The sequence below is a fragment of the Delphinapterus leucas genome, chromosome 12 (assembly GCF_059928025.1).
Source record: "Delphinapterus leucas isolate spDelLeu-1000000601 "Yukka" chromosome 12, BTC_Dleu_Yukka2, whole genome shotgun sequence".
Taxonomy (NCBI): Eukaryota; Metazoa; Chordata; class Mammalia; order Artiodactyla; family Monodontidae; genus Delphinapterus; species Delphinapterus leucas.
This window is the reverse complement of record NC_143140.1, coordinates 23,257,222-23,285,198: the sequence shown is the minus strand read 5'-3', so window position 1 is coordinate 23,285,198 and position 27,977 is coordinate 23,257,222. Positions and strand designations below refer to the sequence as shown.

Below are 27,977 nucleotides of genomic sequence, written 5' to 3'. Positions count from 1 at the left end.
GAGTATTTCAGAGGAGATTTTGTGTGCAAAATTTGGCAAGATGAATGAAAACTCATAATTCCTGTTCTTTCAGTCCCTGGCTGTGTTCTTCATTGCCTACTCCTTCCGTGCTAGCGCCAGTCACTTTTGCATCTATCGTAGAAGAAGAGCTACAGCAGGAAGCAGCTCTTATCAGAAGTCGAGAAAAACCCTTGGCTTTGATTCAGGTAAATAACATGCTTATTTGGGTTTAATTTAGGGTAAGAACTATACTACATTTCATTCTTAGGTCTTAAGAAAATTCTCTGTTTGCTTTGCAGAGGTGCATGTATTTATCACATTAAAATGTGAGTGCAGTGTAAAACAAAACTGAAGCATTCAGCAAGTATTAATTGAAGGTATTCAGGATAATTAATTTACAACTAATAAATTGTGCTAAAGCTAATATTTTTAGCACTGGTGATGCTTTGGACTGTTTTTGAAAGTGACCAGTAGAGAACTTGGCATTATGCTCTACACCTGGATTCTGTATCAGTAAGAGTTCTTAGGTTGTAAGCCACAGACACCAAGTCAAGCTAACTTAAGGAGAAGAGAACTTTCTTGAGAGACACTGAGATTCCACAGACTAAGCTGAAAACCAGAGAGCCAGGCTTAGGAAACAGACAAGACTCACAGTTGTCCTAAAGAGCTTAAAGAACTAGACTTGTACAACAACAAAGTATCTCACAGGATGAGCAATTGGAATGAATGGATTCCAACAGCCATCTTCAGTTTCTTTTTCCTTGCTCTAGATTAAAATCAAGGGAAGGTGGGTATCTGATTATTCTAACTCAGGCCTCAACCCTTCTCCTTTCGAAGGGGATAACAGGATACCTATTCCACTGTCTTGTATGCACAGAAAGTGGTAGTTCCACAAAAGGAAATTGGAAAGCTAATAGGATCCTGCTCGGTTTATAATTGAAGGAGTAAAGCAACTTCTCTTTTTTCCTTCCTCCTTTCAGATTGAGGAGCGTGCGATACAAGATTTATTGGTTTTCTATGAAGCATTTGGCAACCCTGATGAGTTTGTCATTGTTGAAAGGACACCACAGGGACCACTGGCAGTACCTATGTGGAATAAGCATGGATGCTAGTTCACCATGGAGTTGAGATACGATTTTCATAAGTTGTGACTGTTATAAATAAATGCTATGGGAAAATAGTTCTTACAAATTTGGTAACAGATCATTCTAGATAGAATAAGAAAGGATTTAATTTCTTTACTGAACTTTAAGCATATACTGTTTGTATGATTAAAATGAAATCCCTCAGAATTGTGATTTTAGTAACCTTTTGTGTAAAAATGTGTGAGAGGAAAAACTTATTTAAATAGAACTATTTTTCTGAATAGTCTTAAAAGGAAAACATGAGTGATTGAAGTGTAAAATTTAAGAGTGATGCATTAAAAATAACTTTCCATTTGAGAATTTGGGATAAATAATTTAGAAGATTTTTGCCAAATATCATGTTTTTTTTTAGTGTGACATTGATGAGCTTAAAGTAGGAGCGTCAGCCATTACTTTTGATCCATTAATGGCCAAAATTTTGTGTTTGCTATAGTAGTTATGCCTCCATTCTTGTGTCTTTTTCATCAGGCTTTGAACGTTCTGGCCTGATTTTTAAAGCCTGAGCTGCTTGAATGCCATTTTATTTCGGTTTCAACAGCACATTCTCCATTTTGCATTGAACTGTGGAGTATGGTGGAAAGGAAATAAGAATACTATTCTGAGCAGCTTAGTCTAAAATAATAGTTTCTTATAAGATTTGGAGTCATTGTGGGGATTGTTTTTGGATGGGGAGAGGCGGCCTTATTGTGACAGAATCCATTTCTGAAAGTGTTAACAGTGTTCTAAAATAAATGCTTAATTATACATATAAGAATTGAATAGTTTGGAAGAAGGTTGGTTTACAGTTACCTTTACAATGTTACATAATCAGAAGTTCTCTGAGCCTGGGTTATATGAATAGACATAAACATTGTTTTCTTTACAGTATGCTGTTTGGGTTGTTTTTGAGTGGTTAAATTAAAAAAAAACAGTTAAATCTGTGCTTCAGCACCTAGACAAATTGGGAAAGTTAATGTTTCTGAGAAATAATAAGCCAAGGGGAACATACAGGCAAATCACTGCTATAATTAGGTTGACGAAAATACGGCTGAAATTAACTCAACACTTGAGCTTTAGCTCCACCCAAAGCAGCAAACTTGTAAGCAAATGTGCAATAAAAAATAATCTTGATCCATTTCACTGTTACTGTGTGTTTGATATCTTATACTATATTGACATCTATTATAGGAGGAATTAATAATGATGCCTAATATCATATATTGTAGCCAGTATTTGTTGAAGTTGATGCTGTATCCATTCCTTAACTACTTAAAAAAGGGCAGTTTTCCTAAAGTGCACCTGTATGTTTGAGTAAATTGAGAAGCAATGTATTTTATAATGTTTTATGGATGTTGCTGTAAAGAGATCTTCTGAAGTAATTGATTTATTTCATTTGAACCTTTGATTCTTCCATACTTCTTGGCATCTTTAAAGATGCCATGAAGTGATGATTTTCGTGTACTCCATGCTGCCTGGGAAGCACCCTAAGGGCCTTTGGTGAGTGGGATGTGAAGGAGGGGCCAGGGTTGACCAAGTCTCCGGGGTTTTAGGTCTTCACAAACCTCATTCAGAGCAATTGCACTTTACGACCTGTTTTATATAGTGGGGTATTATATAAAACTTCATTTGGGAGAAAAAAGTTCTTTTGCTAGTAAAATGAAAGGTGGTAAGCACTGCTATAAACTACATGAAGGTAGCAACCTGATATGTTGTGACCAAAAAGCCCAGGAAAGTGATGGGTTTTTTCCTTAACATTATTCTGCCTACAACAATTAACTCATCTTTAATCCCATGACTTTAAGAAAGTCTTAAGACTCTAGAAATGGGCAATTTAAGGCATCAGTGGGATGAAGAGGTTTTTAAGATTGCATAGAACTCCTTAGCCTAGAAAGGTGTTGATTGGATGGGGAATTGGGATTGGGGGTAGAGGTGTCAGAGCAGAATATGCTTAACATTTGCAAAATCAAGACCAGTCAGGTAAAGTCGTATTTGTTGACAAAATACTAGGATTCAGGACTTCTCGTAAAGTCTAAACAGGTGGCTTTCAAAATAAATTGTAGACAATCTTTATAGAGGAACAACAACAGATAGTCAGTTGAGAAAGGTATTGCTAGTTAATATCTTGGTTGGTTCTATACTCTTTTGGAGGCTGGGTTGTATTTTTTAGTTCATGATAAGGGGGTTGATAGCCGATTCATAAAACTTTATTTTTTTGGCTGCGTTGGGTCTTTCTTCGTTGCTGTGCGCCGGCTTTCTCTAGTTGTGGCGAGCAGGGGCTGTTCATTGTGGTGCACGGGCTTCTTATTGAGGTGGCTTCTCTTGTTATGGAGCACAGGCTTCAGTAGTTGTGGCACGTGGGCTCAGTAGTCGTGGCTTGCGGGCTCTAGAGCGCAGGCTCAGTAGTTGTGGCGCACAGGCTTAGTTGCTCCACTGCGTGTGGGATTTTCCCGGACCAGGGATTGAACCCGTGTCCCCTGCATTGGCCGGCAGATTCTTATGAATCAGGACTGCACCACCAGGGAAGTCCTGATTCATAAAATTTTAGATCTGAAGAAACCTTGTAGATTAACCCTGTATATTCGCTTTATTATATAAATTGAAGAGCATGAACTCCAGAGAAAGTGACTAATGAGATTGATCTTCTGTCTTTTCAGTCTGGTCCACCTACAACTACACCAGACTGCCTCTTAGAAATTACTAATTGTAGCATTTAGCCAAGACTAAGAAAATATTAAAAAGCACTTAGTAAAAATACATATAACCCAGAAGCTTCCAGAATTATCAATTTAAGAGCTATTTTCAGAAGAAACTGCAGCAACCTCCCACCAGGGAACTGGGGACAAGTGATCCAAGATATTCATGGTAATGTTGATGTATATCTTTTTTGCTTGAGGTGATGTTCAATCATGTAAGATGCCAAAACAACCTGGTCTTTCCTATACACATGACCATCAAACTATATTTTAGGCCCTGTATAAATTACATTTTCTTGTATGTCTCTATTTGGCTGCTTGGCTATTTGTGTCAAAACTGAATTCTTGCCTTTTCCAAACTCTCTGATCTTTTTTTATTTCCTTATCTCTTAGTCTGTCATTCTCCTAAGTCATTAAGGCTAAACTTTTGGTTTCTTTGTCTCTTTCCCCATTTTGTCCCCACATTTATTGTCCAACTCCTGTCAGTTCTGTCTCTGCAATATCTTTTATCTAATTTTTTTCATTTCATTCACATTACTACTACTCTGTTTTAGGTCTTGAAGTTTTTCTGAAAGTTCTCAAACCTTTTGGTGTCAGGATCCCTTTATACTGATTAAAATTATGGAGGACCCCAAAGAGCTTTTGTTTATATTCATTACATATCTGTCATATATAATGTATTGCAGATTAGAATAAACTTTAAAATTTAGTTCATTTAAAAATAAGCCAACACATACTAACAAAATTTTTAATGAAAATGTAACTGTTTTACAAAACAAAATTAGAAGAGTGAGCTTGTTTTATATTTTCATATATATGAAAATATGTTATTCAGTATTTCAGGTTTAGGCCTTTACTGTCTGGTTTAATAGAGGACTCCTACATTCTCATATCTGCTTCCACATTTAATCTGTTGTGAAAACAAATGTCATAGTGTCTGGAAACTTGTAAGACTGAGATTGAAAAAGGCAGGTAACATGTTATGAAAATAGTTTTGACCTCGCCAACTCCTGAAAGGTCGAGAAAGTGGTCCACTTAACTGCTTAAGTCCCTTAATTGCTGAGTCCCTTAACTGCCACCCCATTCTCTGTTTCCTGGTCCAAGACATTAAATTCTTTAACTCTCAAACTAATACCCCCAAAGCATATCTTCCTGCTCTGAAAACTTAAGTTACTCCCTCTACACTTTAAGTTCTTATTTCCTCACCTTGGGCTTCCAGTGATTTCTTTTTCTTTTTTTTTTAATCTATACACATAGTGGTGGAGCCAAACCTGACCTGATGTTTCTCGCAAATAGGCTTCAAGCTTTGCTCCTGTAAATCTCTACCTACATTTTTCTTTCTCTTCACCTATTGAAATTCTACCCATCCATGATAAAGGCAACCCCAATTTTATTTTCCTTATAAACTTCTTGTTTTTTCCTTCTCATACCTCCTCAGAAGTAAACCAAAATAAAGTATTAGTATACATGGATCAATTATGTTCCCATTTCCTCTTAACACTTTATATCTTTTAGGGAACTTGTCAAATTCTGCCATTATTTTTGTTTTTCTGTTTGTCTTTTACTTTTACTATTACTTATAGTTTGAAGGCATAGGCTAGGCACTTTTTTCTTTCTTGTATTTGTGTGTATTTAAATCTTCAAAATCTTGAACCGTAACACAAGACAAAAAGGTTTACTTCAGTGATTTACCAGTAAGTCAAGCTATGGACCATTAACAGCCTCTTGGAAAGAGGTGCTGGATTTGATTCGCTGGTATTTCATGGAGGATTTCTGTTTCTATAATTCATGATATTGGTCTGTGGTTTTTCTTTTGCTCTCTTTTTCTAGCTTTAGAATTAGTTTAATAATGGCCTTATGGAGTGATTTAAGAAGTAGTCCCTTTTCCTCTGTGTTCTGGATGTTGATAAATGATTGGTATTATTTAAATATTTGATAGAATGAACCAGTGAAGCCATCTGGTTATGGACTTTTCTTTGTGGAACGGTTTTAAATTATTAATTCAGTTTCTTTCTCTTTACATGTTATATGTAAGTCTATTGAGAATTTCTGTCTTCTTGAGTCAGTTTCAGTAATTTGTGTGTCTAGGAATTTTTCCAGTTCTTCTAAATTGTCTAGTTTGTTGGCATAAAGTTGTTCATAGCATTTACTTCTAATCCTTTTAATTCGTGTAGAGTTGGTGGTGAGGTCCCCCCTTTCATTCTTGATTTTGGTAGTCCATTTCTCTTTTTTTCTTTGATCATATCAATTTTATTCTGTTCAAAGAACCAACGTTATGGATCCTTTTGATCTTTCCCTAGTTTGCCTGCATCCCCCTTGTTTCAACCCAACCCTGATCTTTATTATTTCCTTTTTTCCTGCTTGCTTTAGTTTTAATTTGCTGTTCTTTTTCTAGCTGTTTAAGCTTAGATTATTGATTTAAGGTCTTTCTTCTTTCCAAAACATAGGCATTTAAAGCTGTACATTTGCTGGTAAGCACTGCTTTAGCTGCATTACATAAATTTGTATATGTTGTGTTTTCATTTTCATTCAGTTAAAAATACTTTCTAATTTCCTCTTGATTTCTTCTTTGAACCATGGATTATCTAAAAAGTATATTGTTTAATTTCAAAATATTTGTGAATTTCCCCCAATATCCTTTTGTTGTTGATTTCTAATTTAATTTTGTTAAATTTGGAATACTTATTTTTTACTGTTTCAGTCCTTTAAATTCGAGACATGTCTTATCATCTAACATATGAAAGTTCCATTGTATTCATGAGAAGAGTATGACTGAATTGACATCAACCTCTTATGAAACGAGGACTCTGTTTGCTATGTTGCAGACATACGTTTGTTGCCTAAATAAAGGACAAGAATAGATGCTGAAGAAGCAAAGGAGTGGACTGTGCTGGATATATTCTGTTTGCACCTCAGATCCATTCTCTGTACTTCTCCCCTCTACTATGTCTTGTGGAGTTGAACTCTAAGACTTTACCAGTCAGCTTATTTACCAGCCAGGGTCAGGCAACCTCTGGTTTCTGGTTACATTAGCCAGTTTGGTACACTAGCAGAATACTGGCATATTGACGGGAGGAAAGATAAAGCTTTTTTTTTTTCTTCTGCCCTTTACCTCCATGGTGTTGCTATGGGCCACACGTCTCACAGGCTCCTATCAGGTAGCTCACTCTCCACACAGCACTTTTCTCTCCAGATTCTGCTTCCCTTCACCCATTCAGTTCTAGGAATGGCAAAAGATCTCCCATTATTTCTAGCTCAGGTTACTGCAGTATTCATTGTAGTTTCCCTATATCCTGCCCACATTATAAAGAGTCCTTCAGTAATTTACCCAAGTTGAGAGTGCTGTTTCCTGCTAGGACTCTAATTGATTAGAGATCATCTGAGTAATGGAGAAAAGTAAGAGAATGTAGAGGTTTTGATTCAAAGATATTTCATTTAGAAACTTGGCAGTGAACAGGTAGATGCATGAGACACAAATGATAGATGGGTCACTTGTTTTGTGTTTTAAAAATGGAAGTCTATGCATCAAGAAAGCAGAAGGTGAGAAGTCAATGCATAGAGAAAGAGATTGGAGGTGCTGGGAATAGAGTAAATAATTGCAGAATGGGGATGAAGATGGAATCAAGAGTGCAAAGTGAAACTTGTGGGAAAGGAGAGAAGTACTACATGATTCTCCTAAACTGCAGGGAAGAAACTGAGGATAATCATTGATCAGTGGTTCTCAGTTTGGTCTCCACATTAGCAACCACCATCACTGGGAACTTAAGAGAAATACAAATTATAGGGCTCCACTCCAGTTCTATGGAATCCAAAATGTGTAGAGTGGATCCCCACAATCAATGTTTTAGCAAGGCCTCCAGGTGATTCTGATGCATGCCACGTTACTCTGATACTAAAACCAGGCAAAGATGCCACAGAGAAAGAGAAACTACAGGCCAATATCCCTGATGAACATAAACAAAAAAAATCCTCAACAAAATATTATCAAAGTGAATTCAACAATACATTAAAAGGCTAATAATACACCATGATGAAGTGGAATTTACTTCAGGAATGCAAGGGTGATTCAATATCTGAAAATGAAGGATAGAAATCATATCATCTCAATAGATGGAGAAAAAGCATTTGACAAAATCCAACATTCATTTGTGATGACGCTTAACAAAGTGGGTTTAGAGGGAATAAAGGCCACATACGACAAGCTCAGAGCCAACATCATACTCAGTGGTTGAAAGCTAAAAGCTTTTCCTCCAAGATCAGGAACAAAACAAGGATGCCAACTCTCACCACTTTTATTCAGCAAAGTATTGGAAGCCCTAGAGCAATTAGGCTAAATAAATAAATAAAAGGCATCCAAATTGCAAAGGAAAAACGTAAAACTTCACTATTTGCAGGTAACACATTATTTACAGAAAACCCTAAAGACTCCACCAAAAAACTTAGAATAAATGAATTCAGTAAAGTTGCAGCATACAAATCAACATACAAAAATCTGTTGCGAATCTATACCTTAAGAAAGAACTATGAGAAAGAGGAATTAAGGAAATCCCTTTTATAATTGCATCAAAAGGAATAAAATACTTTGGGATAAATATAACCAAGGAGGTGAAAGACCTATTAAAACTATAAAATACTGATGAAAGAAACTGAAGACGACACAAATAAATGGGAAGATATTCTGTGCACATGGATAGGAAGAATTAATATTGTTAAAATGTTCACATTACTCAAAGCAATCTATGGATTCAATGCAATTCCTATCAAAATTCCCATGGCATTTTTCACAAAAATAAAACAGACCTAAAATTTGTATGGAACCACAAAGAACTCAAATAGCCAAAGAAATACTGAGAAAGAACAAAGCTGGAGGCATCACACTTCCTGATTTTAAGCCTATAGTAATTAAAACAGAATGGTATTGGCATAAAAATAGACACGTAGATCAATGGAACAGAACAGAAACCCACAAATATATGGCCAATTTATGACAAAGGAGCCAAGATTATACAATGGGGAAGGGATAGTGTCTTCAATAAACAGTGTTGGGAAAACTGGACAGCTGCAGGGAAGAGAATGAAACGACTACTAGCTTACATCATATAAAAAATTAAAATGGATTAGATTTGAGTGAAATACCTGAGACCATAAAACTAGGGGGGAAAAAAGGGGGTAAGCTCCTTGACATCGGTTTTGGCGATGGCTTTTTGGATTTGTCACCAAGAGCAACAAAAGCAAAAACAAAGTGGGACTACATCAAACTGAAAAGCTGCACAGCAAAGTAAACCATCAACAAAATGGAAAGGCAACCTACTAGATTGGAGAAAATATTTCCAACTTATATTTCTGATAAGGGAATAATCCAAAACGTAAAAAGAACTCGTACAACTCAGTAGCAAAAAACAAACAAAAAAACAACAAAAATTGATTAAAAAATGGGCAGAGGACCTGAAGAGACATTTTTCCAAAGACTACCTAGAGATGGCCATGAAAAGATGCTCAACATCACTAATCATCAGGGAAATGCAAATCAAGACCATAATGAGATATCACACACCTGTTAGAATGGCTATTATCAAATAAACAAGAAATAACACGTTTTGGTGAGAATGTGGAGACAGGAACCCTTGTGCACTGTTGGTATAAGTGAAATTGGTGCAGCCACTATGGAAAACAGTATGGAGGTTCCTCAAAAAATTAAAAATAGAACTACTGTATGATCCAGCAACTCCACTTCTGGGTATTTATCTGAAGAAAATGAAAATACTAACTCTTTTAAAAAGATATATGCAGCCCCATGCTCATTGCAGCATTATTTACAATAGTGAAGATATGGAAACAACCTAAGTGTCCACTGATGGATTAATGGATAAAGAAGATGTGATACACACACACACATACACACACAGCGGAATATTATTCCATAAAAAGAAGGAAATTTTGCTATATGCAACAACATGGATGGACCTTGAGGGCATTATACTAAGTGAAGTAAGTCAGACAGGAAAGACAAGTACTGTATGATCTTACTATGTGTAATCTAGGAAAAACAGAAAACAACAAGAAAAAAACCAAGCTCCTAGAGACAGAGAGCAGATTGGTGGTTGCCAGAGTTGGGAAGTGAGGGGTGAGCAAAATGGGTGAAGGGATTCAAAAGGTACTAGCTTCCTGTTATAAAATAAGTATAACTTCCTATACCTGTTATAAAGTAAGTGTTATAAGTCATGGGGTGTTATGTACAGCACTGTTAAACAAAATTTTTGTGACTGTGTATAGTGACGGATGTTAACTAGGTTTATGGTGATCATTTCACAGTATATGTGAATACTGAACCATTCTGTGGTACACCTGAAACTAATGTTTATGTCAGTTATACCTCAATAAAAAAATTTCTAGCACCATTCTTTGAAAATAAAAATTAAATGGCCCAAGTTAAGACTGTGTGGGAAAAATTATAGGGCCAAACTCAATTTCAAATATTGAAGACAGACTGTGACTTCTCAAGTAATCAGGTATTCTGTTTTATAGTCTCCCTTCACCTATCTTTTTAATTCTGTTTTATAGTCTCCCTTCACCTATCCTTTATACACTTAATTATGTGCATATAGTCTTTTGAGATTCCATACCTGGTATAATTAAGTTTGGAATTAATTTGCATAGAAAATGAACTGGATACACTGTTAGGTGGTTGTGAATATGAATTTATAATGCACATACTTTTCCAAATGCTTAAAATTTTTGTTTAGCTATGGAGCTTAATTTAGTGTGTATTTGGAGCTCCTAAAAAATAAAATCCTACAAATATGCTTTTAAAATAGATGGCATTTGAAATAGATGGCAAATATTTTGTACCTTTTAAGATTCGGCTAAAAATATTAAGGGAATCTTCAATCCCTTCATCTGCACATGAGATGATGAAAAAAAGGTGATGTGACTTTTTTTTTTACTTACAGAGACTTTGGGAGCACAATTCAGCATGCACTAGGATTTCTGCTTTTAAGATAGAGAAAAGACATCTTCAACTTTCTCTTGAAAAATCACCTCTAAATAACCAGAAAAGCAAGAAGCAAACACAAAGTTCACTTTTGATCAAATCAGGAGATATCTCTAAGACTGCACCACAGTGTAGGAAGACAGAATGAGTGTGGGTCCTATGAAACTTCTAGTAGAATGGCCTCCACTTTTATTAGTTTATTATAACTACATAAAGCCCTTGTTCTTTAACTATTTTCCTTTTTCAGCTGGTTCTGATTTGAGCTCTTCTGGGTCCAATACATCTATCCTGAGCTTCTCAAAATTTCCCCAGAACTCAGAGTAGATTTGGTCATCCACTTTGGGGAGTTTCAGGTATTGTAGGTCAACTGATGAAACTGGCTTGTGATAAACTTAAGCATGCTGCTTGCTCATGGCCCAAGCCATCTCAATATCAGGCTGACCCCAGGCCAGCATCTCACTGGCTCATCACCTGTTCTACTGATCACTGCCATGTTGCAGCCCACAAAGCACGGTCTCACTTTCCCTACAGTGATTGTGTGTGTGTGTGCGCGCTCCTTCCCCAGTTGACTGGGGCCAGAACTAACTTACCTTGCAAAAATAAGTACTGGAGATCTATTCAGCACAGTGCCTGTAGCTAACCGTATGACTGTATACTTAAAACATGCAGATCATGTGTTGTTACCACACACATGCAAAATACTACTGTTAAAGGGGGGTGGGAGGAAACTGGGAGGTGATGGATTTGTCAACAGCCTTGACGGTGGTGATGATTTCATGGCATGTTCTTATTCCCAAACTCATCGAGTTGTATACATTAAAAACATACAGCTTTTTACATATCAATCATACCTCAGTAAAGTGGTTTTAAAAGTAAACAGAATTAAAAAAAGAACAGAAGAGCTGAAAGTGATGCCTCTGAGCTGGGGTTAGGGGCCGTTTTTGGCACAAGTCTTTTTAGCAGGGTTTGACTTCTAAGCTCTGCAAGTGTGTGTTACTTATATAATAATGTAAAGACTGTAAAGTTAAAGTTCAGAAATGTAGTTAATAGATTGATGGTTTTATAGAAAAGAGAACCAGACATAATTTTTGCTCAGTATAAATACTGATTGAAATTGTGTTTAATCTTAAAATTTGAGACTGTATAAAATAAGTGCCCCAAACTTGGTTAACATGGAAGTCCTAATTATTAATCCAAGTTTCCTTCATAAAATAAGCCCCAGTTTCAGAAAACGTACAAGTATAAAGCATCTGTCTTCACTCTGATGTACTGTAACTGCATTAGGTATTTTAAGGTAAAATCTATGGTGGAATGTAACAAACATGTAGATTATTTACATATATAAATCTTGTTCCCATTCCTGAGTACACTTTACATTTGTTAAAGTAATACTGAACTTCTGAATCCGATTATGATGTATTAATGATATGAAAAGAGGTAAATTGTGGATGCTGATAAGTTACCAATATGTGCCATATAGTTATAGCAGCAGACAGCAGATCTGAATAAACCCTCTTCTAATAATCATATTAATTGCTGGGTCTTCCTATATGGACTATCAGTAAAGAAAATAAATACAAAGCAGGAAGTTAAAGTCAGTTAAAATTTATGAAGGCTTCACATTGATTTCTACTAAAGTTAAGCACGTTTAAAGCTGGTTTTAATTATTATTATTATTATTTTTTTTTTTTTTGCAGTACACAGGCCTCTCACTGCTGTGGCCTCTCCCGCTGTGGAGCACAGGCTCCGGACGCGCAGGCCCAGCGGCCATGGCTCACGGGCCCAGCCGCTCCACAGCATGCGGGATCCTCCCGGACCAGGGCACGAACCCGTGTCCCCTGCATTGGCAGGTGGACTCCCAACCACTGTGCCACCAGGGAAGCCCAAAGCTGGTTTTAATTTTGTGTTTGATTTGAGCCTAAGAGTCTTCTTTGGAATTGCTCTTTTAAGAAAGCATGTGGGGAGGAGTCAAGATGGCAGTGTGGGAAGACGTGGAGTTAGCGTCTCCCCACAACTAGGGCGCCTCCCTGGTTGCTAGTGGGGGACTCTGACCCTCAAGGAGACAGGAGGAACCCCAAAGTGAACTGGTAGGATGTAGGGGGACCGAGGGGAGAGGAAAAGTGGAGGCCAGACAAGATCAGTGCCCCTGAGGCCAGGGAGATCAGGAGAAGCAGGCGGGAGGGGCCCTCCAGGAGGAGCGGGAGAGGAGAGGAGGGCGTTTGCCCCATCCACTCGAGCACAGGAAGCCTGCTGGGCTCCCAGGTGAGGTCCCCTGCCCTCTGAGACTGGGGTGGGGGGCATGCCTGGGCCCCTTCTGTTCCTTGGGCCTAAGCCCTACCCCCCCACAGCCTCCAGGGCCTTTTCCAGCCCTGTGAGTCCTGAGCATTGTCCCCACCCACCACCCAGACCTCGCCCTTGCTTAGGCCCCGCCCCCCACAGCCAAGGCCTTCCCCCCCTTTTTTCCTTTCCCTCCTCTTTTTTACTACTGTGGTACTGATGTACCTTCCAGTTTTTGATTCATCTCTATTTTTATTTTTACATTCTTTCTAACATGTCTGTTAGGTTCCTAATCTAATTTTATTTTTTACTTTGTTTTTTGTTGTTTTTTTTTTTTGCCTTCCCACATGGCTTGCAGGATCTTGATTTGCAAGCCTGGGGTTGGGGGGAAGCTCCTACAGTGGGAGCTCTGAGTCCAAACCACTGGACTAACAGAGAACCTCAGACCCCAAGGAATATTCATCGGAGTGAGGTGTCACGGAGGTCCCCATAGCAGCACCAGCACCCAGCTCTACCCAATAGCCTACAAACTCCAGGGTTGGACACCTCAGGCCAAACAACCAGTAAAACAGGAACACAATCCCACTCATAAAAAAAAAAAAAAAAAAAAATGAGCAAAAAAATATGTCACAGGTGAAGGAGTGAGGTTAAAACCTACAAGACCAAATAAATGAAGAGAAAATAAGCAATCTACCTGAAAAAAAATTCAGAGTCATGATAGTAAAGATGATCCAGAATCATGGAAATAGAATGGAAGCATGGATTGAGAAAATACAAGAAATGCTTAACAAAGATCTAGAAGAACTAAAGAACAAACAGATGAACAACACAATAACTGAAATGAAAAATATGCTAGAAGGAATCAGTAACAGAATAACAGAGGCAGAAGAACGAATAAGTGAGCTGGAAGACAAAATGGTGGAAATAACTGCCAAGGAGAAGAATAAAGAAAACAGAATGAAAAGAAGACAATCTCAGAGACCTCTCTAACAACACTAAACACACCAACATTGGAATTAAAGGGGTCCCAGAACAAGAAGGGAAAAAGAAAGGGTCTGAGAAAATACTTGAAGAGATTATAGTGGAAAACTTCCCTAATATAGGAAAGGAAATAGTCACCCAAGTCCAGGAAGCACAGAGAGTCCCATACAGGATAAACCCTAGGAAAAACACACTAAGACACATATTAATCAAACTAATAAAACTTAAATTCAAAGAAGAAATATTAAAAGCAGCAAGGGAAAAACAAAAAATAACATACAAAGGAATCCCCATAATTTTATCAGCTGATTTTTCAGGGGAAATTCTGCAGGCCAGAAGGGAGTGGCAGGATACACTTAAAGTGATGAAAGAGAAAAACCTACAACCAAGATTACTCTACCCAGCAAGGATCTCATTCAGAGTCAATGGAGAAGTCAAAAGATTTTCAGACAAACAAAGCTAAGAGAATTCAGCACCACCAAACCAGCGTTACAACAAATACTAAAGAAACTTCTCTAAGTGGGAAACACAAGAGAAGAAAAAGACCCACAAAAACAAGCCCCAAACAATTAAGAAAATGGTAACAGGAACATACATATCAATAATAACCTTGAATGTAAATGGATTAAATGCCCCAACCAAAAGACACAGACTGGCTGAATGGATACAAAAACAAGACCCATATATATGCTGTCTACAAGAGACCCACTTCAGACGTAGGGATACATACAGACTGAAAGGGAAGGGATGGAAAAAGATATTCCATGCAAATGGAAATCAAAAGAAAGCTGGAGTAGCAATACTCGTATCAGATAAAATAGACTTTAAAATAAAAACTGTTACAAGAGATAAGGAGGGACACTACATAATGATCAAAGGATCAATCCAAGAAGAAGATAATAACAAGTGTTTATGCACCCAACATAGGAGCACCCCAATACATAAGGCAAATACTAACAACCATGAAAGGAGAAATCAACAGTAACACAATAATAGTAGGGGACTTTAACACCCCACTTACACCAATGAACAGATAAAATAAATAAGGAAACACAAGCTTTAAATGACACAATAGACCAGATAGATCTAGTTGATATTTATAGAACATTCCACCCAAAAGTGGCAGAATATACTTTCTTCTCAAGTGCACATGAAACGTTCTCCAGGATAGATCACATCTTGGGTCACAAATTAAGCCTTGGAAAATTTAAGAAAATTGAAGTCATATCAAGCATCTTTTCTGACCACATTGCTATGAGACTGGAAATCAATTACAGGAAGAAAACTGTAAGAAACACAAACACATGGAGGCTAAACAGTGCACTACTAAATAACCAAGAGATCACTGAAGAAATCAAAGAAAAAATGAAAAAAATACATAGAAACAAATGACAATGAAAAACAACGACCCAAAACCTATGGGATGCAGCAAAAGCAGTTCTCAGAGGGAAGTTTACAACAATTCAGTCTCATCTCAAGAAACAAGAAAAATCTCAAATAAACAATCTAACCCTACACTTAAAGAACAAAGAAAACCCAAAGTTAGTAGAAGGAAAGAAATAATAAATATCACTGTAGAAATAAATGAAATAGAAATGAATAAAACAATAGCAAAGATCAATAAAACTAAAAGCTGGTTCTTTGAGAAGATAAAATTGATAAACCGTTAGCCAGACTCATAAGAAAAAAAGGGAGAATGCAAATCAATAAAATCAGAAATGAAAAAGGAGAAATCACAACGGACACTGCAGAAATGCAAAGGATTATAAGAGACTACTACAAACAGCTATATGCCAATAAAACGGACAACCACGAAGAAATGGACAAACTCTTGGAAAGGTACAATTTTCCAAGACTGAACCAGGAAGAATTACACAATAACAGACCTATCACAAGTATTTAAATTGAAACTGTAATTAAAAATCTTCCAACGAAAGTCCAGGACCAGATGGCTTCACGGGCAACTTCTATCAAACATTTAGAGAAGAGCTAACACTGATCCTTCTCAAACTCTTCCAAAAAATTGCAGAGGGAGAAACACTCCCCAATTCATTCTACAAAGGCACCATCACCCTGATACCAAAACCAGAAAAAGATATCACAAAAAAAGAAAATTATAGACCAATATCACTGATGAACATAGATGCAAAAATCCTGAACAAAATACTAGCAAACAGAATCCAACAGCACATTAAAAGGATCATACACCAGGATCAAGTGGGATTTATCCCAGGGATGCAAGGATTCTTCAATATATGCAAATCAATCAATGTGATACACCATATTAACAAATTAAGGAATAAAAACCATATGATCATCTCAATAGATGAAGAAAAAGCTTTTGACAAAATTCAACACCCATTTATGATAAAAACTCTCCAGAAATGGGCATAGAGGGAACTTGCCTCAACATAATAAAGGCCATATATGACAAACCCACAGTGAGCATCATACTCAATGGTGAAAAACTGAAAGAGTTTCCACTAGGATCAGGAACAAGACAAGACGTCTACTCTTGCCACTCTTATTCAACATAGTTTTGGAAGTCCTAGCCACAGCAATCAGAGAAGAAAAAGAGCTAAAAGGAATACAAATTGGAAAAGAAGAAGTAAAACTGTCACTATTTGCCAATGACAATGATACTATACAAAGAAAATCCTAAAGATGCTACCAGAAAACTACTAGAACTGATGAATTTGGTAGGGTTGCAGGATACAAAATTAATGCACAGAATTTTCTGGCATTCCTATACATCAACAATGAAAACTCAAACACTCCCATTTACAATTGCAACAAAAAGAATAAAATACCTAGGAATAAACCTGCCTAAGGAGATGAAAGACTTGTACTCAAACTACAAGACACTGATGAAAGAAATCAAAGATGACATAAACAGATGGAGAAATGTACCATGTTCTTGGATTGGAAGAATCAATATTTTGAAAATAACTATACTACTCAAAGCAATCTACAGATTCAATGCAACCCCTATCAAACTACCAATGGCATTCTTCACAGAATTAGAATAAAAAAATCTTACAATTCGTATGGAAACACAAAATACCCTGAATAGCCAAAGCAATCTTTAGAAAGGAAAACGGAGTTGGAGGAATCAGGCTCCCCGGTTTCAGTCTATACCACAAAGCTACAGTAATCAGGACAGTATGGTACTGGCACAAAAACAGAAATACAGATCAATGGTACAGGATAGAATGCCCAGAGATAAACCCACGCACATATGGGCACCTAATTTACAACAAAGGAGGCAAGAACATACAATGGAGAAAAGACAGCCTCTTCAATAAGTGATGCTGGGAAATCTGGACAGCTATGTGTAAAAGAATGAAATTAGAACACTACCTAACACTATATGCAAAAATAAACTCCAAATGGATTAAAGACTTAAATGTAAGACCAGACACTATAAAACTTTTAGAGGAAAACATAGGAAAAAACACTCTTTGACATAAACCACAGGACGATCTTTTTTGACCCACCTCCTAGAGTAACAGAAATAAAACCAAAAATAAACAAATGGGACTTAATTAAACTTAAAAGCTTTTGCACAGCAAAGAAAACCATAAACGAGACAAAAAGACAACCCTCAGAATGGGAGAAATATTTACAAATGAAACGACAAAGGATTAATTTCCAAAATATACAAACAGCTCATGGAGCTCAGTATCAAAAAAACAAACAATCCATTTAAAAAATGGGCAGAACTACATAGACATTTCACCAAGGAAGACATACAGATAGGATGGCCAAGAGGCACATGAAAAGATGCTCAACATCACTAATTATTAGAGAAATGCAAATCAAAGCTACAATGAGGTATCACGTCACACCAGTCAGAATCGCCATCATCAAAAAAGCTAGAAAAAGTAAATGCTGGAAAGGGTGTGGTGAAAAGGAACCCTCCTATACTGTTGGTGGGAATGTAAATTGACACAGCCACTATGGAAAACAGTATGGAGGTTCCTTAAAAAACTAAAAATAGAGCTACCATGATCCAGCAACCCCACTACTGGGCATATACCCTGAGAAAACCATAATTCAAAAAGAGACATGCACCACAATGTTCACTGCAGCACTATTTACAATAGATAGGACATGGAACCAATATAGATGTCTATCAAAAGATGAATGGATGAAGAAGATGTGGCACATATATTCAATGAATATTACTCAGCCATAAAAAGAAACGAAATTGAGTTATCTGTGGGAGGTAGATGGACCTAGAGTCTGCCACACAGAGTGAAGTAAGTCAGGAAGAGGAAAACAAATTCCGTATGCTAACGCATATATATGGAATCTAAAAAAAAAAAAAAAGGTACTGATGAACCTAGTTGCAGGGCAGGCATATGTAGACATAAAGAATGGACTTGAGGACACAGGGTGGGAGGGGGAAGCTGGGGCGAAGTGACAGTAGCATCAACATGTAAACGCTACCAAATGTAAAATAGTTGGCTGGTGGGAAGCAGCCGCATAGCACAGGGAGATCGGCTCGGTGCTTTGTCGTGACCTAGGGGGTGGGATAGGGACGACGGGAGGGAGGCTCAAGAGGGAGGGGACATGGGGACATGTGTATGCATATGGCTGATTTGCTTTGTTGTGCAACAGAAACTAACATGGTATTGTGAAGCAATTATACTCCAAAGAAGATCTATTAAAAAAAAAAAAAAGAGGGAGCATGTGAATCCTAAAGGTGTTCCAAAATTAGAGATTTTTACAGGTTACTGGGAGTTCACGAGTCCACATTTCATGCTTTAATGTAATAAAAGTCTCCAAATGAGGCACTATCTTTCATATTCATAGCAACAGATGGCATACTAGTTTACAATTTTTAAGTTGTGAATTGTATCACACTTAGTAAAAATAGGAAAATGGATGTTACAGGAAGAGTGGATGGTGTGAAAGGGTGGTATGATGAGGCATGAACCACAGTGATTGTGAGGGCAGACAGGACTGCTAGGCAGTTTGCACCTCTCTTTGTGAATATCAGTGTGACCTCTGAACCCCACGAGGTGTCTGCCCTGTGGTTCTTGTGGTATGTGAAGCAGTGTGGAGGCACCACTCGGATATTCTCCATTACCAACAGGGCCAGGAACGGAAGTCTGTAGGTGGATCTGGTCAGGCAAGCAAGTGGATAATGCTCCTCCTCGGGGACAGAGTGAAGCTGGGGTGTCCTGTCACCTATGTGGACCAGTCAAGTGACAACATCATGATAGAGATGTTGCGTCATCAACTTTATGAGTGCCGATACGTAATTAGTGCCATCCCTCCAACTTTCACTGCCAAGATACACTTCAGAGCAGAGCTTCCTTCAGAGAGAAACCAGTTAATCCAGCGTCTTCCAGTGGGGGCTATCATTAAGCGCATGACGTATTACAAGGAGGCCTTTTGGAAGAAAAAGGATTACTGCGGCTGTATGGTCATCGAAGAGGAGGAAGCTCCGATTTCAATAACGCTGGATGACACCAAGCCAGATGGATCGCTGCCCACCCTCATGGGCTTCATCCTTGCTCGAAAAGCTGACCGCCTTCCTGAGGTCCATAAAGAACTAAGGAAGAGGAGAATCTGTGAGCTGTATGCCAAAGCGCTAGGATCCCAAGAAGCTTTACAACGGTGCGCTATGAAGAGAAGAACTGGTGTGAGGAAGGGTACTCTGGGGGCTGCTACACTGCCTACCTCCCCCCTGGGATATGACTCAGAACGGAAGGGTGATTTGCCAGCCCGTAGGCAGGATTTACGTTGCTGGCACGAAGACTGCCACATAGTGGAGCGGTCACATGCAAGGAGCAGTAGAGGCTGGAGAACGGGCAGCTAGAGAGGTCTTGAATGCTTTGGGGAAGGCGGCAAAGAGAGACATATGGGTCCAAGAACCTGAATCAGAGGATGTTCCAGCTGTGGAAATCACCCACACCTTCTGGGAGAGGAACCTGCCTTCCATGACAGGCCTGCTGAAGATCATCGGATTTTCCACATCAATAACTGCCCTGTGGTTTGTGGTGTACAAATTCAGGCCGCCGACCTGATCCTGAAGTTTCGGCTTCATGCTTCCTGCTTACTCTTTCCCAGCATCATCAAAAGCAAAATGTTGACAAATTGAAAGGCTGTGTCATCGGATCATCTTTAAGTACACTGATTTAACCCCTCTGTTTAATCTCTGTGTATCACCTCCTTAATTTCCGTAAGATCAAGCTCCATCTTGTGACTTGTCTGTAGACCAGCTTGTGTTGATTGCTAGAAAATTACCTTGTGATCAATTTCTTAACTTCAAGAAATTAAAGCTGACGTGCTCATAAAAAAAAATAGGAAAACACTCAAGTTTTGTAATCCTAGTATTCCTTTTATTTTCAATCCCAGTGAAATGGAAATAACATTAAGCTGGAGTGAAAAGATGAATTTTCCTTTACTTTCTAAGAATAACATAGCAGTGACCAGCCTGGGTTTGCTCATTACTCTGATTCTGTTGCCATAAAATAGAATAGTGTATTTGACTCATTTTGTGTCATTAGAAATGGAAAACTTTTAGAGGCAAAGAGCCATTTAGTATGGTTTCATATTAGATGTAAGCCCATAACTATGTATCTAAAACCATCAACATCACATCCATTGCCAAGCATTTGTTTAAATAGAGAGTAGAATTCAAGGACAGGGAATAGCATGTAGCCCTCCTGCCTAGGGACTGACGTTTGAGTGATGAGTGGCAGGAAGTAATATAATGTAGTATGTTCTAAGAACCTATAAGAAGAGATATTGGAAATAAGTACTATAATTAAAGGTAGTGGCTGAGATTTAAAGAAAGTAAATTTGGGACTTTCCTGGTGGTCAAGTGGTTAAGAATCCGCCTTCCAATGCAGGGGACAGGGACGCGGGTTCGATCCCTGGTCAGGGAACTAAGATCCCACATGCTGTGGGGCAACTAAGCCTGCATGCTCTAGAGCCCACGTGCCACAACTAGAGAGCCCGTGTGCCGCAACTACTGAGCCCGCACGCTCTGGAGTCCGAGTGCCACAACTAGAGAGCCTGTGCACTGCAACTACTGAGCCTGTGCGCTCTAGAGCCCATGTGCCACAACGAAGATCCTGCGTACCACAACTAAGACCCAACGCAGCCAAATAAATAAATAATTTAAAGAAAGAAAATAAATTTGCTCTTTGGTTGTATATTATACATTTATTTTGCATTAGTTAAATAGAGCCCTCCAAATGACCTTATCTTAAACTTTTGGGAACTGTACACCATTCAAGGTGAAAAGCAGACTTCTTAGAAAAGAGGTTTATTTTCTCTTTAACATCATTTGCCCTCAGAGTTGTTGGTGTAAACTTGCTATTCTTCTAGGGTAGAAACCAAAGACATATATATAATATATATATTATATATATATATATAATTTCACTAAGTTTGCCATAGGATTATTACTTTCATCAGTAAGATGCTATAACACTATATAAATGAACTATTTGTAGAGTTCTTGTGAAGCTGAAGCAGTTTGGTATCACAACAGGATTAGGCAGTTAACAGAAATATCAGATATTTAAAAATGGGGCAGAAATGTATGCTCAGTGCAGAGTTCCCTAAAATGTTTTCTATGGAATGCTAATTCTGAGGGGTGTTGATAGTTCTATATATTTCTAAAAAGCCCAGTGGCTAATTTAATTTGAGAAATGCTGGGTTAAAAACCACAGGACTTCTCAGAACCTTTCATTTGCTAATATGCATTGAAAACTCTCAAGAAGGAACTTTTATAACATGCTTTATTTTAAAATGTATATTAAATTCATTTAATCAATGAACTCTTTTTCTTTTCTTTTAGCAATATCCCTAGGGACTGGAGTTCTATGGAGAATATTTGAATCACACTGGCATCAAAGCTAGATATAGAAGCTCTGGAATTAGACAAACTAGCAAGTCATTTTACCTCTCTGAGCCCTGGGTTCTAACCTATACATTAAGAAGAATAATTCCTACCTAATGGGAATATTAGAGATTGCTAGTTCATGTAAAGAACATAGCTTATTATAAGCAGTAAAAATGCTGACTTATCAAAACAGCATTAATTGGAGAAGCAGAGATCACAAATGCAGCCACTGTTCATTCTTTGGCAGAATGTACAATAACAAGTCCAGAAAACTGGGTAGTATGTCACCAAAGACAACTGTGAAGCAATAGGAAAAATCGGAACTGTTTTATATTAAAATGTAAATTTTGCATTGGTTTATGATTCATAATTTGATCCCATAATTGAGTCACTACTTATTAAACTGAGTATTTTCATATACGTTATCTCATTTAATCTTCATAAAAAACTAAGACCCAAATGCAGCCAAAAATAAACAAATAAATATTTTAAAAAATTCTCAAAGTGATAAAAGTATAGAGATGGAGAACACATTAGTGGTTGGCAGAGGACAGAGACTTGGCGGGGGGAAGGGGGTGGTTAGAAGAGAGGGCCACAGATACGAAGAGGCAGCGCAAAGGAGTTCTTTTCTGGTGATGGAACGGTTCTGTGTCTTGATTGTGGTGATCATTATGTGAATCTATAGGTGGTATGAAATGGTATAGAACTATACATACCCACACACACACATCAATACAGGTTAAAAAATGATGGAAACTGAGTAAGGTCTATAGTCCAATTAACGGTAATATACCAATGTCGACTTCCTGGTTTTGATATTGCACTATATCACTATATACTGTCCTATAATTGTGATGTCATACTATAGCTATACTTCTGATATCATAATTTGGGGAAGTTGGTTGAAGGCTACATGGGACTCTATCATCTTTGCAACTTCTTGTGAATCTATATTTCAAAATACAAAAGTTAAAAAAAAAGTGCATGTGGGATGAGAGGGATTATTGCTACCATCTTGGAGACAAGTTACACAGTCCTACAGCTAAGTGAGTAAATAGTAGCACAGAGACTGAGAACCCGGGCTCTTGGAGCCAACAAACAAGAGCTGTGACCCTGGATGATCTGCCCATGTCTGGTTGAGAGGACGGGGCAGGCCCCAGACATGGTTTGGTGAGACCGTCATGGCGCCAACTCCATTAACTCAGGCTCAGGATGTAGTGTCTGTCTTTGAGGGTGAAGAGTCTACTAGAATGGGTAATTAACTGACAAAAATTAAAGGAAAATGTAGACAGAGATCCCATCCTGAAAATGAGGCCAAATTGGAGAAGGGAATGGGTAGCCTGACATTCGGCAGACCCCAGGAGCTTTGGTGGCAGAGGGAATCTGAGCCAGTGGGTCCTGTGCTGTCTGTGTGACTCATCACCAAGTCCTGCAGCGTGGGGTCCAGAGGCAGGTAAAGTGCACAGACGGTCGAAAGAGCCCTGGATCTCAGACAGACCCCTCGCGGGGAGGCGCCAGAGAATATAGACAGAAATCAAGCGAGGGTCAAAGCACAAAGAGAATTAGGGCACTTTCTCTTCTAAGGAATCCTAGGCTCCACCTCCTTTCCTTTACCACTGCCTTTCTTAAACATGTTTCCAATTTGGAAATGACTGCAAAGCACTGTACTTCTTTTTACAGAACTGAGATACTGCTTTATCAAGATTAAGGTTACACTTAGACAGAATCAAACCACATATGGTGACCTGAAGTCATTCTGTTTCTTTGGACAGAGGGAGGGTTTTGAGTGTCGATGTGCTTCATGGACACTGTCAATGCTTCTTTGAACAAGAAAGAGCTTTTAAAATAATCGCAGTGCAATCCCCCCAAAAAGCTAAGTCAGGGCTTCCCTGGTGGCACAGTGGTTGGGAGTCTGCCTGCCGATACAGGGGACATGGGTTCGTGCCCCGGTCCGGGAGGATCCCTGGGCCCGTGAGCCATGGCCGCTGAGCCTGGGCGTCTGGAGCCTGTGCTCCGCAACGGGAGAGCCCACAACAGTGAGAGGCCCGCGTACCACAAAATAAATAAATAAATAATAAATAAATAAATAAATAAATAAGCTATGTCAATACATTTAAGTATCTGGACTTAAAAATTTCCCTGACCAAGTAGGTCTCTTGTTCACTTTCCAAGATAGTAAACCCGTGTTACCTGCTCTTTCCTTCCATCCCTGCCCCCCAGGAGATGGGGCTAGGCCAATAGGTTGAGCGTGTGTTCTTATTAATTGTAAATGGTCATGTGGGGCTTCCCTGATGGCGCACTGGTTGAGAATCCGCCTGCCAATGCAGGGGACATGGGTTCGAGTCCTGGTCCAGGAAGATCCCACATGCCGTGGAACAACTAAGCCCATGCTTTGCAACTACTGAGCCCGTGCGCTGCAACTACTGAGCCCGCGTGCCGCAACTACTGAAGCCCACGCGCCTAGAGCCCGTGCTCCGTGATGAGAAGCCACCGCAGTGAGAAGCCCGCGCACCGCAACGAAGAGCAGCCCCTGCTCGCCGCAACTAGAGAGAGCCCGTGCGCAGCAATGAAGACCCAATGCAGCCAAAAATAAATAAAAAAAATAAATTTATTTAAAAAAGCAATTGTAAATGGTCACGGGAATGAACGCTGGATGTCTTACTCAGCGTCCCTGCCTTTCCACCACATCCCCGGGAAGAACATCTCGTACAGGCCACCTCCATGGCCCTGCAGTTGCCCCAACTCCACACTCCTGCCCACACACAGCCGTGACTCGGTCCCCTACTTGAATGTTAGAAATGTCAGCTACTGGGTACACAGTCCAAATGCTTTCTTAGGACCTAACGTGCTCTCTAGTGATAGTCTGGCTTTTACATAGAGGATGTTAAAAAAATCAGTTTGATAGTCAGTGTCTCCACACAGATGAGAGGCCTGTTTTCATTGGCTGCTGAATAAGCAGTGCTTCCAAATCTTGGGTTTAGTGTAGGACGCTATTGAAACGCACGCTCTTAGTTAGACAGAACATTAGTGAATAATCATTCTAGCGATAAATGCACTTGTTCAGCTGCCCTTATGACTTTTAAATTTGGCATGTATTTCATATAGACTTTTCCATTAGAACATAACTCCAAGCGGTACCAAACATCACCCTGGCTGTATTTTAACAATGACAGTAGTGGCTATGAAGGCCAGGATTTCAATTAGCAGAAGTTTTTTACACGCACAGGAAGATGATTCTGAATTTAGTTTTACATATTGGATAAGTGTGTTGCATAAAAGCATGAAGTGATGCTTCAGCAGGAAGCCAGGCTGGTGGCACATAGACCAGAAATTAGTGCAAAGAGGTTTAAGCCCAGTTGTTTGATTGTGCTGCAATCTGTTGGCTGGCCTACCATACCCTCCCCTGCCTAGAACTGCAATATTCCAACAAGAATCTGGTTAACACTTGTCCCCTAGCTCAGTGAGTTGCCATCAAAGTTAGTTTTTTAAAATCGCAAAGCTCTTTGAGCTCTCGAAGTGGGAATTCGCTTTTATTTTCTATTCTAAAATAGGCTATTCCTGGCCCAGGCCCTAGGGCATAGCTAATCTTGCACACTGCATGGCATGTGGGATCTTATAGTTCCCCGACTAGGGACCGAACCCCTGCCCCCTGCCCTGGAAGCTCAGAGTCTTAACCACTGGACCACCAGGGAAGTCCCAGGGCATAGCTCAGAGTCCCCCTCACACACATCTGTTAGGTTACCCTGATTCCTCTGTAGAAAGCACAGCCTTGACCAGGGGTACTGGAAACCCTCAGGAGATAGCCAGTATTGTAAACTAGCTTTCTGAAGAACCAAAACTATTTCTTATGGCAAAAGGAGAGCTCGGCAGATATTTTTTATTAGGAAAAATATATGCCGAATAATTGGGCCTCATTTTATATCTGACTCTTGAGTCTTGGTTTCATGACTCTTGCCTATGAATCGTCTTGTGATACTTTACAAAAACACTTCCGTGACTACGTATTGCCAGGCTCTGCTAATCAATGCATGTTTTAATCGAAGAGAAAATATGGATTTTGTGTATGTTCTGAACATCAGCAGGGAATCAAACTTTGTTCTGAGCATTGAGTAAAGATTTTAGTGACCAAGCAGGGATTGGACTGCCTTCATTCACACAACCTTCGACACAGTAACTTTTGCTTTGGCCTCACTCCACCCAGAAGATATTTATAATCAGCAGTACGATCTGTAGGCTAGAGCCAATGTTGAACATTTTGGCTGGATAACATAGCAATGTCATCTTTGTCGCTCTCGAGGTGGTGACATTCCCACAGGTGACTTTGCAATTGATCTTGTGGTGAATGTGCCGGCCAGTCATCACAAAGTACTGCAGATATGCTAAGCGATACAAAACAGTAATCTGCACTCACCAGTGGATGCTCATACACACTAGATTGTCAATGATGGCTTGACTTTTCAGAAAACATCCTCTTGATGGCAAGTCCCTCACTGAGACACATGTGAGGGGATTAGGTGTTTCAGCAACACTTAATATGGGTGAAAAACATGGCAGAACCCCAGGAAGGCTAAAGCTCTTAGCTGCAGCGGGAGGACTGCAGGTGGTTTCCTTGCCTTAATTAAGGCCGGAAGCATTGATGATGTGGCTTAAGAAGGAGACTGACACCTGAAGATCACTTCAGGTGATGTAGGGATCTAGAACTTCCTACAAAGAACCACTTGCTTCCCTAGTGGCTTTATGTCACATCCCTTAAAATGTCAAGTGGAAGCTTCCAGCCACATTTACTGAAGATCTCAATGCACAGTGGTAACAGCAGTTTTGCAAAAGGCTTTGATAGAAAACCCTGGAAACTCAAGGGACCCAGCAGCCTGGAGTGTCTGGACTCTCTAAGGAAGTATTCAGAGAGGCTGTTGCCTTGAGCAGAGAGCAGCCAGAGGCTCTGCCCACTTCTCATTGAGCCAGGGTGATAAGGGCTGCTCGAACCCTGCTGGGCTGCTCCTTAGGAGATGAGTGTAGAAGCCTGCACTTAGTCACACGCTCTTTCTGAGCCACACGGAGCTGGGGGTGGGGTGGGGGGAGGAGGATACTCAGACAAGATAAAGCTCGCTAAGCCTGTCCTGTGCTTACAGACGTCTACGAGCACTGCTACAAACTGCGCAGAATCCTAGGCATCTTTCCTGGGCCCCTTGCAATAGCATCCAGTTCCTCAGCTAACTCCTCCCAGGCGCAGTGAAGAGCTAGGGTGAACAGTAGCTTCATCACCATGAGAAATCAGGACATGTGGGCAGAGGGGAAGATGTGGTGTTCCCGTGACTGTGGGCTGTCATCGTCAGGGATGTGAGCAGGGCCCCTATCTACCAACAGCAAGGAGACTCCACACCGGAACTCTTCCCGAGTTCTGCTTAAACTTGGTTTCTAATTTCTTGAAACGGTCATGGGATCTACAGCTGAGATAAGGGTATTAATATTCACATATTGACTTTGCTTTTAAATTGCATCAGAAAATACTGGGAGCTTTCAAAACTTGCTGTAATATTCGAGCATAGAGTAGGACACTCTATCAGACTGTAAACTTTCCCATTGGATCTTGCATCTCGTGTGTGTGTGTGTAACGGTTTCTGTGAGGTCTTTAGCTATGTAGGGCTCGTCAGCTGATTTACAATCCAGCATGGTGAACAGCAGGGTAAGCCTGTGGTTCCCTTGGACCCAGTAAGGCTATGATTCTGTGGGAACATTTATAATATCACGTTTGCTGTCTCTCTTCTCCTAAAGGGTGACTGAGGAAACCGGTGATGTCCCTGGGGCTTTTGCATGAGTCAGGCAGCGCCGCTTGCCTGTGAGCTGTTGGAAGGCTCCAGCCACCAGCCCCTCCCCGTCCTGGGAAGCACATCCCTCTTGCTTCCATGCATTCCTTATTCTGTCCTGAAAAATGTTTTTTCCTTAAAAGAGAGAGGGTGTGTGTGTGTGTGTGTGTGTGTGTGTGTGTGTGTGTGTGTGTGTGTGTGTGTGTGTGTGTGTGTGTGTGTGTGGTAGAGAGAGAGGTA

The 27,977-nt window shown here is 39.5% G+C and overlaps 1 protein-coding gene and 1 pseudogene across 7 annotated transcripts in view; both read left to right on the top strand.

Annotated features, from left to right (window-relative positions):
- The window catches only part of IBTK (inhibitor of Bruton tyrosine kinase), a 95,295-nt gene extending 90,234 nt beyond the window's left edge, over positions 1-5,061 (top strand). For 4 of the 7 annotated variants that reach the window (XM_022590317.3, XM_022590316.3, XM_089921777.1 and 1 more), the window contains 2 exons: positions 74-206; positions 981-5,061. In XM_022590317.3, coding sequence (XP_022446025.1) covers positions 74-206; positions 981-1,112 — 265 coding nt within the window. In that variant the 3' untranslated portion in view covers positions 1,113-5,061. Of the gene's footprint in view, positions 1-73; positions 207-980 lie in introns of those variants that run through there. The other 3 variants (XM_022590319.2, XM_022590318.2, XR_016395138.1) reach the window with 2 other exon arrangements.
- A 13,945-nt stretch (positions 5,062-19,006) lies between these two features.
- LOC149747848 (amine oxidase [flavin-containing] A pseudogene) lies at positions 19,007-24,577 on the top strand (annotated as a pseudogene).
- Positions 24,578-27,977: the final 3,400 nt, after the last annotated feature.